The sequence below is a fragment of the Lottia gigantea genome (assembly GCF_000327385.1).
Source record: "Lottia gigantea unplaced genomic scaffold LOTGIsca_11, whole genome shotgun sequence".
In the NCBI taxonomy this organism is placed as follows: Eukaryota; Metazoa; Mollusca; class Gastropoda; family Lottiidae; genus Lottia; species Lottia gigantea.
Window position 1 is genome coordinate 3,245,947 of NW_008707001.1, and position 12,013 is coordinate 3,257,959.

Consider the following 12,013-nt stretch of genomic DNA (forward strand, 5'->3'; position numbering starts at 1 on the left):
CAATAACAGTTCTTTTTTAGAATTATTCAGAAACAAATTTACAACTTAGGGCTACAGACAACAGTTCATCTCAAAATGACATTAATAAACACAGTTATCTCCCTTTAGCCAATGAAAATCTTTATCCACAATGGGTGTATTCTTTTTGCTCTCCGCGGAAACCTCTCTGTCGATTCTTCGGAGAGTATTAAATAGAATTAAATTTTTCAGCAGCTGTCTACAGACAACAGTTTATTATATTGGCCAATGAAATTTTTTAATAATTATATAACCATCAGTTAGCAGCTGCCAGTTTATTGGCTACAGACAACATTTCATCACAAAATGACATCAATAAATGTAGTTACCTCCCTTTATAATATGAAATTCTTAGGACACAATGACAAATTCAAATTCAGTAGCCGTCAGCCGACACAGATTGTCACAAAATGACTTCATTATTCCTCAATAACTTTATTATCATCGGTCAGCAGCGGTCACTAATTCAAACCACTGTCTTAAAGCATCACTTAATGTAATAGGTAAAGAGTTTATATCACGTAATATTATATAGAATGGAAATGGGAACTGTTCCATATAACTCTTGATTTCTGGTAACTGCAAAGAAAAAGATTAATCTCTTTATTTGCATTTTGTTGAAAAAAATCCAAGTTTGATCTTCATTTGCAAAGCAAAAAATGAAATAAACCACAGAGCAATCAGATATCCTGGAATTGTGAGTATACATTGTCTTACATTATTTGTCTTAATGATTATCTGAATAGGAATTTATCACAAATTATTTACCTTTCCTGGTCCTTTAAATATGGGAACTCGAATATCTAATATGGAATCCTATAAAACATCAATATTAACAATCTTTATAGAATCCACAATATAAATACTTTTGTAATTGGTCAATATCTTTCAATAAAAGTTTAGTCAAGTTCTTCGCACATTAAACTTGTTTTACTTTAGACCTATGAGTATGTTATGCTCATAAATTCAGGTTTAATTATTGGGAACTTAACCCCTTTCTAGTTTTTTGTTTTTGAGCTGATGTGGGCTCTTTTAAATTATCATGATAAAGAAAGAAACGAACCTTGTTTTCTGGATTATCAATTATTACAAAGACTAGAAATATATTGGCTTCTCTTGCTTTCCTGACAGCAGACTTCACAGCTTCCATTCCTTCTGAGAATAGCCCTCTACCATCTGATACTATTAATAGTAACTGGGAGGTTTCAGGATTCCCCACTATACCATGTTGTCTACTTCTACCATCTATCATTAAAGATGTTGCTTGTTGTAGAAGCTGAAACAGTAAGCCACTGAGCATTATAGAGCGAACCATAAATATTGCCGCTCAGAAGATAACTTTACAGCCATGATCATGTAACAAAGGATGTGTCAAAAGCAACTGGAAATGTGCTGAATCAATATGGCTTCTTGTTAAAGAGCAAATTCAAAGCACAATATAACCATTGTTAGTGAACCATGAGATCTTCCAAAACAAGTAGGCCAACTATTCTAAATCTTAATGGATCAAAAAGAAATTATCATAGATTACCTGTGCTATTTTAGTTTTCTTCTGTTCAAAGGTAAATTGATGTAGAATATTAGCACCAGATTGACTGGAAAACTGATCAGTAAAAGAGTGGAGTACCTTTACACTTTCACCAAAACTGTAATGACAAAATTGCTATACCAATGATACCACATCTTATATGACTAAGTCTGCCTGAGTGTGCAAATTAACTTCATTTTAATATTTAAGTATTTCTACATATTATACTTATAGATGTTTCCATTTCAGAATATAACAAAACAAAGTTATTGTAAGGAAAAAATACTAATTAAACTTTACCTTGTTACAGCTAAATCACCAGCTTCTAGTAAAGTTAAAGCATTGGATATCAGAGCTAAAGACTCAAACGCTAACTGAAATTAAAAAAACATTCATTAAATAGAGGGATATAAATTATTCCATTTTGTTTGCTGTACAAAATTAAATATCCTAAAATTCATGATCAAGATGTGGTTCCCTGTATCAAAATTATAATCAATGTAAACTCCAAATAGATATACCCCAATTCGTACCTATTGATTAAGATGCTTTAAGGCTCATGTTTCCAACAAAAGGTACCAGCAAACACTAAAGAAAGTTTATTGTTTTCTTGTTGATATCTCAAGCACAGTTAAAATAACCCATTTATAGCACAATTTTTGTAGAATGCAAATTCTATTACTGGGTATGTCTTATTCTGTCTTATTTGACAGTAAAATAAAAAGTAAGAATTAAAGTACCTGTTTAGAATGATTATCTAACATACTAGAAGAATCATCTATAGCTAACATTATCTGATACTGTCTCTTACTAGGTTTACTACGTCTTAACCATATTTTATCTTTTCTAAACTGACTAGCTATATACGGTATTACTTTTCTCATGTTTAATCTTTTACCAGTTCTATAATCTCCTCTATAATAATAAATAAATCAGTATTAAAAGCTAAGCAATGTTTAGAAGCAACATTCCATGATTTGTGGCATCCACACCATTTGTCCATTTTAAAAGTTTTGCTTAGTTAATAAACTTAAATAAATAACTGCAAAAATTGCTTTCACCAGAAAAAGTCAAATTTTTAAAAAATTATGCAAAAAACTTCTTTTTACTTGATTATTTTTTGAGGGTGATATTACTTACTTTAATTGGGTAGCTTGAGATGGTTCTAGTATTAATCTGAGTTGTTCACAGAGTTCTTGAGACAGGCCTGATGTTATAGCTTCATATCTTTGCCAAGCTGAACTTGCTTCCACCATCTACAAGATATATATTACTTACTGTAAATTATCAATTCAATTATGTCTTCCTGTTTTAATTATCTAAGTGATCAGTTAACTATTGTGAACTAAAATTGATAGCAGATATGATATGGACAATGATGGATGATCAACAGAAATTTCAAATATCCATATATTCCGGATGCTCAATTGGTGAGTTCTGAACAGTTTCTAGAGAATTCAAATTCAATATGTATTCTCTGAAGGATGATTGCAAGATAAACTGAATACTTCTTGTTACCTGTTCAGGTGTTGTTAAAGACTGGTGAGACCAGAGATTAACATTTTCTTCTAAATCAGCTCGAATTTTCTCTACATCTATTTCACTTGGCTGAAAAGAAACATAATCTTAATTACAGTGTAAGTGTTTAACGGAAAACTAATGACACTTTGCAACAGGATTTATCAACTTGGTGTCCCATTTAAGAGAGTCTATGTAGCTGATAATATTTATTTAGAAATAACATTACAACAGACAGTTTCCAAATATGAGAAAATAAAAGATTATTGATCTTTTGTTTTTTTGTTTTTTTTTTTAGAAATAGAAGTATCGATACTTCTTTTTTTATTTAGTTATAACAAGCCATACCCCATTATCCATATGAAGATGTTCTACTGCTGTATGTATAGTAGAAGTCGGACCTCTATTGGCTGTCATCGTTAATATTCGTTCACCACTTATTTCTACTTTCTCTCTCTCTTCCATTTCTTCATCCTGGTCTATCTTCATGTCCTCCATTTTATCATTAGCTAATTTCTTACCTTTCACTTTATTAGCTTCTTTCTTTTCTATCTCTTCTTCTTGCTAAATAAAAGAAAAAACCAAATAATTAGACACACATATAGTCAACTATTGTAAAGGGGCCTAACAACATTCATCCACAAAAATCAACCCAACCGACCAAGTATTTCAATATTTTTAATATGTCACTTTCAATGACACAACCAGCCAAATGGCTCAACACTTCAAAGAGAAAGAGTATATTGATTGAACGAATCTACAAAAATCTACTACATGTGACTGTCTAGGACAGAGCTAAGTTTTCATTTGATTCTTTCAAATTAATTTGACATCAGTTTCTATAGATTGACTCATGTAAATCTGGGATTTAGATGCTCCATATATTTCATGTATGTGGATTCAACAAATTTGAGGTTCAATCATTATCATGATCTGTTCACTATTTACAGAAATTACAAGTATTGAAAATAAATCATCAACCATATTAAAACTAACCTCTTTATTATCAACTTCATCATCTAAAGGTTTAACATCCTCCATAGGTTCATCATCATCATCTTTAACTTCCTCCTGATCTTTATTGGGAATCATCTGTTCCTCAGTATCATCATTAGCAACATCCAGTGTCTGAGCGTCGTGGTGGGATTTAGAGTCTTTGATGTGTTCATATAATTCCCCTTCTTTCTTCTCTTGTCCACTTTCTTCTTCCTGTTGACAAAATATACATTAATATGCAAGGTTATTCAAGATTATCTTTCCTTGGTGCTGAAAATTACTCAAGACAATAATTTTTTCATTAGAGTTGGTGCAGAGTCAGTTTGCAAGCTTTTACTCCTATAAATCTATTGTAACACTATACTAAGAAAGATAAGTTAAGTGTTATGGGAAGGCATAATCAAAAGAACTGATCATGTCATCAGAAATGTCTTTAATTGAATATGTTTCAAACCTGATACCTAACTGTCTTACAAACAAATAAATTGCTGAATTTACTATGGAGATAAGAAACACTGCATCTTTACCTCATCTTCAGGATGTGTTTCTTCTGTAGTCTTTAACCTTTGATAAGACTGGTCTGGAGATCCAAGACTACGATCTTCTCTTGATTTACCAGGCTGTCTTTTCATTTCCTTCTTTTTCTCATTAGAGCCTTGAGTCACTTCTGATGACTGTTCACCTTCATGTCCATCATCTTGTTGTGTATCAGCCATTCCACTTCCAACTTTCTATAAACATAATTTACAAAATATCATCAAATATAGACCTAAATGGGTAAGGGGTAATATATTCTGTCAGAGGATTTGTTATAGTTGTATTTTTCTAGTCATTGTTAAAATAGCAGGTCTACAATGATATTTAATATTTCAAAATTTGAATGTAAGAGAGAGAGAGAGAGAGTCACACCTAACCTCTTGTTGTTCATTATCCGCTTGACTAGCCTGGTCCTGAGCTGTATCACTATTTTCTATATTAGTATCATCATGTTGTGTTTGACCCTGGGTGTCCATTTTATCATTCTTCTCTTCTTCTATACCTTTATCTTCTTCCTCTTCAATTTTCTCATCCTGTGATTGACATTAATAAAGTTTGGATATTTTTTTTCTATATCAACAATAAGATTTTAAACAACATGATTATAATGATATCAAGCTGTATTTTATGGCAATGCAAAATATCTATGACTATATTCCTTATTTCAGGCAAATATTTTTTTTAAATTCCTGAGTAACAAATCATGATTACTCCACGAAACAAACAAAACATATGTAAGAATTCAATGATCCCAGGGTTAATTGTCTGAAGAATCAATTGTAATACTGTCATTGAAGATCATGATAAAATCAAAATCTTTAAAATTCTAACAGTTTATTTCTCTAGCCAGATTGGGCAACATTTTATATATAAAATATAAGATGCTTAAAGTTTGGACAGGGCACAATCTGGCATTTTATGGGGTTAAAATATCAAATGGTGGCCAAATAATAACAAGCACAATTAACACCCACTTGATTTTGATTTATTTCCAGCTATAGGGAACCAATATTGTGAAGAACTAACTTTTTAAACTAAATTTTTGTCCTTCACGAAAGACTGGATGCATTTTCAAAATCAGATTATTTGACTAACATTACTGACAAGTAATTAGTTAGACTATACTTACATCAGCTGTAAAACCTGCATCACCTTGACCTTCATCATCTTCTCTCTCTTCATTATCATTATCTTTATTTTCTTCTCCACCATTTTCTTCTTTCTTTTCTTCTTCCTAAAATATCAATGATTCATTCATTTAGATTAAGTCTCCTGTCTTCCTCATGCCTGTTCAATGAGCATCAAAGTTTTTTCTTCATGAACAGCACAAGATGAGATCTTGTCCATAAACTTGAGTCAAGTGTCTCCATAATGTAGAATGCGGTTTCTGCCAACTTCTGGATTCTGCTGTGTGAGTAACCTCACCTAAGCTACATGGCTCTTACAGTCCTCATATCTAAACCTCAATAACACACCAACTTTCCTGGTAATGGTAAGAAACTGAATCATGTTTCTATTGTACTAGCTTTTCTCATTTAGAAGTTTATCACACAGGCCCGTAGCTAGAGGAAGCCAGGCCCCCCCTAAGAAAATTTCGCCCCCTGGCACCCTTGGCTGGCTACGGGCCTGCTATCACATATGACTGCATGTGGATATATATAATGTATTTTCATGTATTTCAATGTTCAAGCTACATGTAGTTTGATAGTTAAACCTGTTCACATTGTCATCACAATAACTCCTATATATATAGATCTTACAGTGGAAAATGTCAAGTCTGATCTAGCCAGATTGGGCAACATTTTATATATAAAATATAACATGCTTAAAGTTTGGACAGGGCACAATCTGGCATTGACAAAAACTTCTGGGGTTGAAATTTTAACTTAGTGATTTGTTCTGGAGATACAATAGCCCTGTGGTCAGAATATACTTACCTCAGCTCCATCTTCATTGGCATCATTTTTCTCTGATTCCTGATTTTCATCTTTACCTTCCTCTTCTTTTTCTTCTTTATCTTTTAATTTATCAACATCTTCTGTACCTTCTTCATCTTCATTTCCATCTTCTTTACCTTCAGCTAAAATCATATGATATAGGATATGATCAACCTAAGAAATTGTGCACATATACCAAACGTCAAAATACAGTCACATATTTGGAATGATTCGATGTAAACAACAACAGTGCAATAAATTTTGAAGTAGATTAGACCCTAAAATAGTAATTCAAGCTATACAAGTAAGACTTAAATGGAGCCCAATGCTGCTTAAACAAACACACATCCTTATTCAGACCCAAGGAAGGTTACTCAATACAGACTTGATATTTTCAGACCACAATATTACAATATGCCAACAATCAATATCTAAACTAACCAGGATCATCCATTTCTGTCTCTTCCTCTTTCTCCCCTGCCTCCTCAGCATCTAGGTTTAAATCTTCTGGTAGGTCCATAGTTTCAGGCTGTGCTTCCGGTTCCTTACTATCTCCTTGATTGGCATCAATCTTGTCATCATTATATCCCTCCTGAAAAGTCAAACATATGGTCAATCATCTTGAACATTTCGAAACAGAATTTGTCAAGTGTTGTACTGTTTGCCCACCAACAGGAAACATGAGCTGGGTTTAGACCTTCCTTCATTAGACAGTTAGTTTAGTAGTTTTACCCATTTGACTAGAGCAATTACAGATCAAATTACAAATTAAAAGCCTGACCTCTTCAATATCGTCCATTTCATTTATTTCATCTTTCTGTTCTTCTTCTTCTCCTTGTTGTTTATCATTCTGTTTATCATCTTTATCTTGAGATTTATCTAAATTATCATCTTTAGCTACTAATTCACTTTCTTCCTTTTCTCCATCTCCTGGTCCTGTCTCTTCTTTCGGTTTTTCCTAAATAGAATAGATCAGAGATACGTTAGGATAGAAGAGGGTTAAGTATTGGTAATAGACTCCTATCAGCTTAAGCTTGCACAATTTGCTTAATAATGTATGTTTACATTGTTTTAATCGATAGCCCTGCATTAATTGTTAATTAATTTGTTTCTGTTAAAATATTAAATTTATGAACATTTAAATTCACAAACATAACTACTTCTAGAACAGAGTATGATCTAGCCAGATTGGGCAACATTTTATATATAAAATATAACATGCTTAAAGTTTGGACAGGGCACAATCTGGCTTTCTGACATAAAAGAGAATAGAATTCTAAAAAGGCAGACAGACTTACATCACTTTCATTGTCTTCCTCTTCATCACTACCCCACAGTTGTTCATCTAATTTATCTGTTTCTTGATCTTCAATATCTCCCATTTCTTTATCTAATTCATCATCATCATCATTATCATCATCATTCTTGTCTTTATCTTCTTCTTCTGATAGAAACAGAAGGATATATAAGTGCACATTCATCATTAAAATTTTTAAATCACATGTTACATCTTAATGTGAGAATTTCAAATTGAATTAATTTAGTACCTAGCAAGTCTGAATAAAATCTATATTGATTCATATCAAAGGGTGATATTCAGCAGACACAATGGAGTTTGGAAGGCTTGGCATTTGGCATTGACTGTTCTCAAGGCTTCCCATTTACAGATGGGTTGACTGGAGTAAATTTACAACCCACAACCACCATTTATTCAGTATGTCAAAGCAAATGACACCATTCCAACACTCCAACCTTACTGTGCTACACCCTGTTCATTACCGCAGTTGATGACAAGATACAGACCTTCTTGATTCATGTCTTGTGGTTTCCCTTCAAAATCTTCAGACATTTCTATAGCATTATCTTCTGCTGGTATATCTTGATGATCATTGTCTTCTTTCTTCTCTTCACCAGCTCTTCGTGTATCATCTAACTGTAATGGACACAGTTTCAATGCTTGAATTATCTCATCGCACAAATTTGCTATAATATTTTGTACGAAACATCTTACAACATCTCATGTAAAATTTCATACTCAATGCAAATAATCTTTTTGTGAGAAACGGTATCTGCAACTTCAGCGTCTATCTTCAATGAAATTAATGCCACATTGCTTTACATTCTATTGCAAAATATCAAGTAATAACCAATTTCTTCCTTATATAATAGAGAATTGCATGTACGTAGTTGAAAGTGGTAGCAGAAGGGAATCTACCTAGGAACTCTTCTAAACTTCCTCATCCTTGTTTGATTACAAATTAATAAGTTGGACATTATCATTCTACTTTCTGCCACTGTAGACTTATTTAAAAGAAAGATTACCTGATCTTCTGTTTCAATCTGATCACTGACATCTTTCACCCCTTCTCCCTCCCCTAGACCACCCTGTTCAATATCTTTAAACTCTGTAGCTCCTTCCTGTTCCATTTCATCACTTAACTCTGGTGGTACACAGAATCCCTTGAATACAATATTAATACTCATTTAATACAGTGAGTAAATTGAATCTTTACATTAAGACCAACTACCATGTCACAACAGCTTCATTCATTCTTAAATTCCTCCTGGATTTCCAACTGTCAAGGATCTCTAACATAGAGAACCCGTACCACATGAGCCACTTCTGTAACTTTTTCCATGTCAGCTCCTCTGACCTGCATCACAGACAGCTCACTGACTTAAGTTCCATATTGACCATTTCTGTGATCATTTCGATGACATTCAATATAGCGAGCCAGGGCGTAAGATTGACCCTGACCCTACAATTTCTGACAGTAAAGATGTCAAAATATATTATATATAAATAATTAATTAATTCAAACTTACCTTCATGGCAAGCTCTGTAAACAAAGCTAACAACACTGATAATAATTTACCACAACATCGATGAGAACAGATAACATGAGCTAAGAAATATTCTGTTATATCACAATATCTTTCTAACAGGGGTAGACATCTTAATAATAACTTCATACTAGTTTCACCATTAGATACAGTATCTTCATTCTCAAAATATAACATTGTCTTCTCTATTATACTCATTATCATTGTCGAAATCTGAAATTAATAATTTAATCATAATCTACATTATATTTACTGGTTCAACAACCATACAATCTAAATCTTTAAATACAGAGCAGTGAGAACCAACTTAAAATAAGTACCAGAATTAAAATTTCAAAAAATTAAACAAGCCTTTCTAAAATGTCTTTTTGCAATATGGACAATGTGAATCTTGATGAAAGATGTTTGTTGCCTTGACACCACATGAAGCATTCCTGAATAGTTAATATAGCTTGCTGAATTCCGCTGCCAAAATGCATTCTGCACAATAAAAAATACAGCTATACTTACTTGTTTAGTTTTAATTTCTGTGATATCAAATTTTAAATTTTCTAACAATCCTTTTACAATATATCCATCTTCTAATTCTTCTTCTAGAAAATAGACATTCAAAACAAGTTTTATTTCAAAAGAACTCATACTGCAGGAGAACTACTTTGGAAGTATAAGTCAACCTTCCATAACCAACTTAAGGCATATGAGCAAAGTTAGCCATAGTAATCAACATAATCAAATAAAAACATAGCAAAGCAATGATATATTTCTAGAATTTAGAAGATGCTTTTCTAGTGTTTTGTCTTTGATTTAAGGAAATGTTAGAAACATTCCCAAATTAAAAATCTCAGACAAGATTTCTCTAACCAGCCTTTCTTAACTTTTATCATAATAACATGATATAGCATGAGGGACTGGCATTCTCTTCCATTGAGATAAAAACAAACTAATGTCAATACTTATGTGGACTCTCTAGAACAGATGCAGAATGCAGACCTTGTCAAAGAATGCAATAAAATAAAATACTAAAGTATCACCCTGCTCAACCAATCTACATACATCCTTAATCCAATATCAACTATTTGAAACCAATATACGGCCATGCTTAATTGCTCATATGAAACACAAAATGGCCTTTTCATAATAGAATTTTGTTATGCGATACAAAATAAATAGTCTGTTTTACAGGCCCAAAAATGCCTGGTTGTTGCTTTAATATTAAATGTACATTAAATTTGTGGTAATAAATAATAAATACTTTTTCTCCCTCTGGTTTATTCCAGTTGAAAATCTAAAAAAGGGCTTATAAATAATTAATTGGCCGTCTCGCCCTGATTTTTGATGTTTGAAAAAAAAGGCCTGTAAAACAGACTATTTATTTTGTTTGGCCTTAGCAAAAAACAAATTCATGACTTGATGTTCCACATCATTACTGTATACTGTATAATTTCGAATATAATGCACACCCTGCATTACCGTTAACCTGGAAATATATTGGTATATCGCAGTACACGTGAAATTGCACTGAAATTTGAGTCTGGATGCTTACCTTCTTCCTCTTCTTCTGTTTTCTTTTCCACCACTGGATGTTTAGATAGAAGTTTTTGAACCACTAGAAGTACAGTTTCTATAAGACTGTCAATCATAACACCTGACTCCTCCCCATTGTCCATCATGTCACTAGACTCCGCCTCACTGTCAGTCCTATCTCTAGATTGTCCAGCCCATTCCTCTACCTCACCAATACAATTAGTTATACTCCCAATAAGAATATTAAGGGGCGTGTTCAAAGCACAGTCTGTATTGTCTATAGGGTCAGTAAATAGCACCGTTATTTCTGTTAATGTATCACTGAAATTTTTCACTTTCTGAGATGTTCCTTCTATCAATTTTACATCCTCCCTAAAAAATTAAGATCCCATAGAATTAGCAATATCAAATTTAAGGGATAATAAGTGTGATTTCATGTGCACAGATTTCAAAAGAGTGGCCTATGGTTTTCTTGAAGGATAATCACACCCTGCCTTGATAGTGACAATACCACAATACTTATTGTTTTGGGCAAACAGTATGTTATGATTTTAGATTTTGATGTCAGAGGTCAAAGCTAATGCTAGAAAAATGGTAATTCAAAATTGCATATTGTGTTTCTGTCTTATTATAAATTGTATATAATCCATAATATGAAACAACAATAAAACAGAAGTTTAATCTAGCCAGATTGGGCAACATTTTATATACAAATCATAAGATGCTTAAAGTTTGGACAGGGCACAATCTGGCATTTTGTGAAAAATATTGAGCAAGCAATGGCATGAATTACACAAAAAATAAGTTTTTTATCAATTTGTCTATATTCTTTTCTGATTACCAACACTTGAAGAAACATTAACCAGTACAGCAAGCTGAACATAAAGCTCCAGTTTTTAAGTCCATTCAGAAAAACTTTATGTTGTTTCTAAAGCTAAATAATATACATACCATAAAAGGAAATGTTTCTGTGATAATTTCATTAATTTTTTGTATTCTGTTTCAGTTCTAGAAATTATACTCTGAAATAAATACAATAAATAAAGAACTCACAGATGGTGGAGGAATTTGGTCCTTGTCTACTTCTCATGGTAGAGATTTACATATACCT

At 32.5% G+C, this 12,013-nt stretch overlaps 1 protein-coding gene across 1 annotated transcript in view; it reads right to left on the minus strand.

The window, feature by feature from the left end:
* Nucleotides 1–12,013, minus strand: part of LOTGIDRAFT_230254 (hypothetical protein) — a gene marked incomplete at its 5' end in the record, with an annotated part of 30,290 nt that overhangs the window by 190 nt on the left and 18,087 nt on the right. The window contains 24 exons of the mRNA XM_009047210.1: nucleotides 4–109; nucleotides 166–597; nucleotides 787–834; nucleotides 1,082–1,294; nucleotides 1,550–1,664; nucleotides 1,847–1,920; nucleotides 2,287–2,461; nucleotides 2,687–2,802; nucleotides 3,065–3,154; nucleotides 3,413–3,628; nucleotides 4,061–4,273; nucleotides 4,588–4,791; nucleotides 4,975–5,130; nucleotides 5,727–5,831; nucleotides 6,535–6,677; nucleotides 6,976–7,126; nucleotides 7,316–7,492; nucleotides 7,833–7,978; nucleotides 8,338–8,467; nucleotides 8,857–8,994; nucleotides 9,361–9,591; nucleotides 9,889–9,971; nucleotides 10,922–11,274; nucleotides 11,854–11,924. Coding sequence (XP_009045458.1) covers nucleotides 460–597; nucleotides 787–834; nucleotides 1,082–1,294; nucleotides 1,550–1,664; nucleotides 1,847–1,920; nucleotides 2,287–2,461; nucleotides 2,687–2,802; nucleotides 3,065–3,154; nucleotides 3,413–3,628; nucleotides 4,061–4,273; nucleotides 4,588–4,791; nucleotides 4,975–5,130; nucleotides 5,727–5,831; nucleotides 6,535–6,677; nucleotides 6,976–7,126; nucleotides 7,316–7,492; nucleotides 7,833–7,978; nucleotides 8,338–8,467; nucleotides 8,857–8,994; nucleotides 9,361–9,591; nucleotides 9,889–9,971; nucleotides 10,922–11,274; nucleotides 11,854–11,924 — 3,486 coding nt within the window. The 3' untranslated portion in view covers nucleotides 4–109; nucleotides 166–459. The remainder of the gene's footprint in view (nucleotides 1–3; nucleotides 110–165; nucleotides 598–786; nucleotides 835–1,081; nucleotides 1,295–1,549; nucleotides 1,665–1,846; nucleotides 1,921–2,286; nucleotides 2,462–2,686; nucleotides 2,803–3,064; nucleotides 3,155–3,412; nucleotides 3,629–4,060; nucleotides 4,274–4,587; nucleotides 4,792–4,974; nucleotides 5,131–5,726; nucleotides 5,832–6,534; nucleotides 6,678–6,975; nucleotides 7,127–7,315; nucleotides 7,493–7,832; nucleotides 7,979–8,337; nucleotides 8,468–8,856; nucleotides 8,995–9,360; nucleotides 9,592–9,888; nucleotides 9,972–10,921; nucleotides 11,275–11,853; nucleotides 11,925–12,013) is intronic.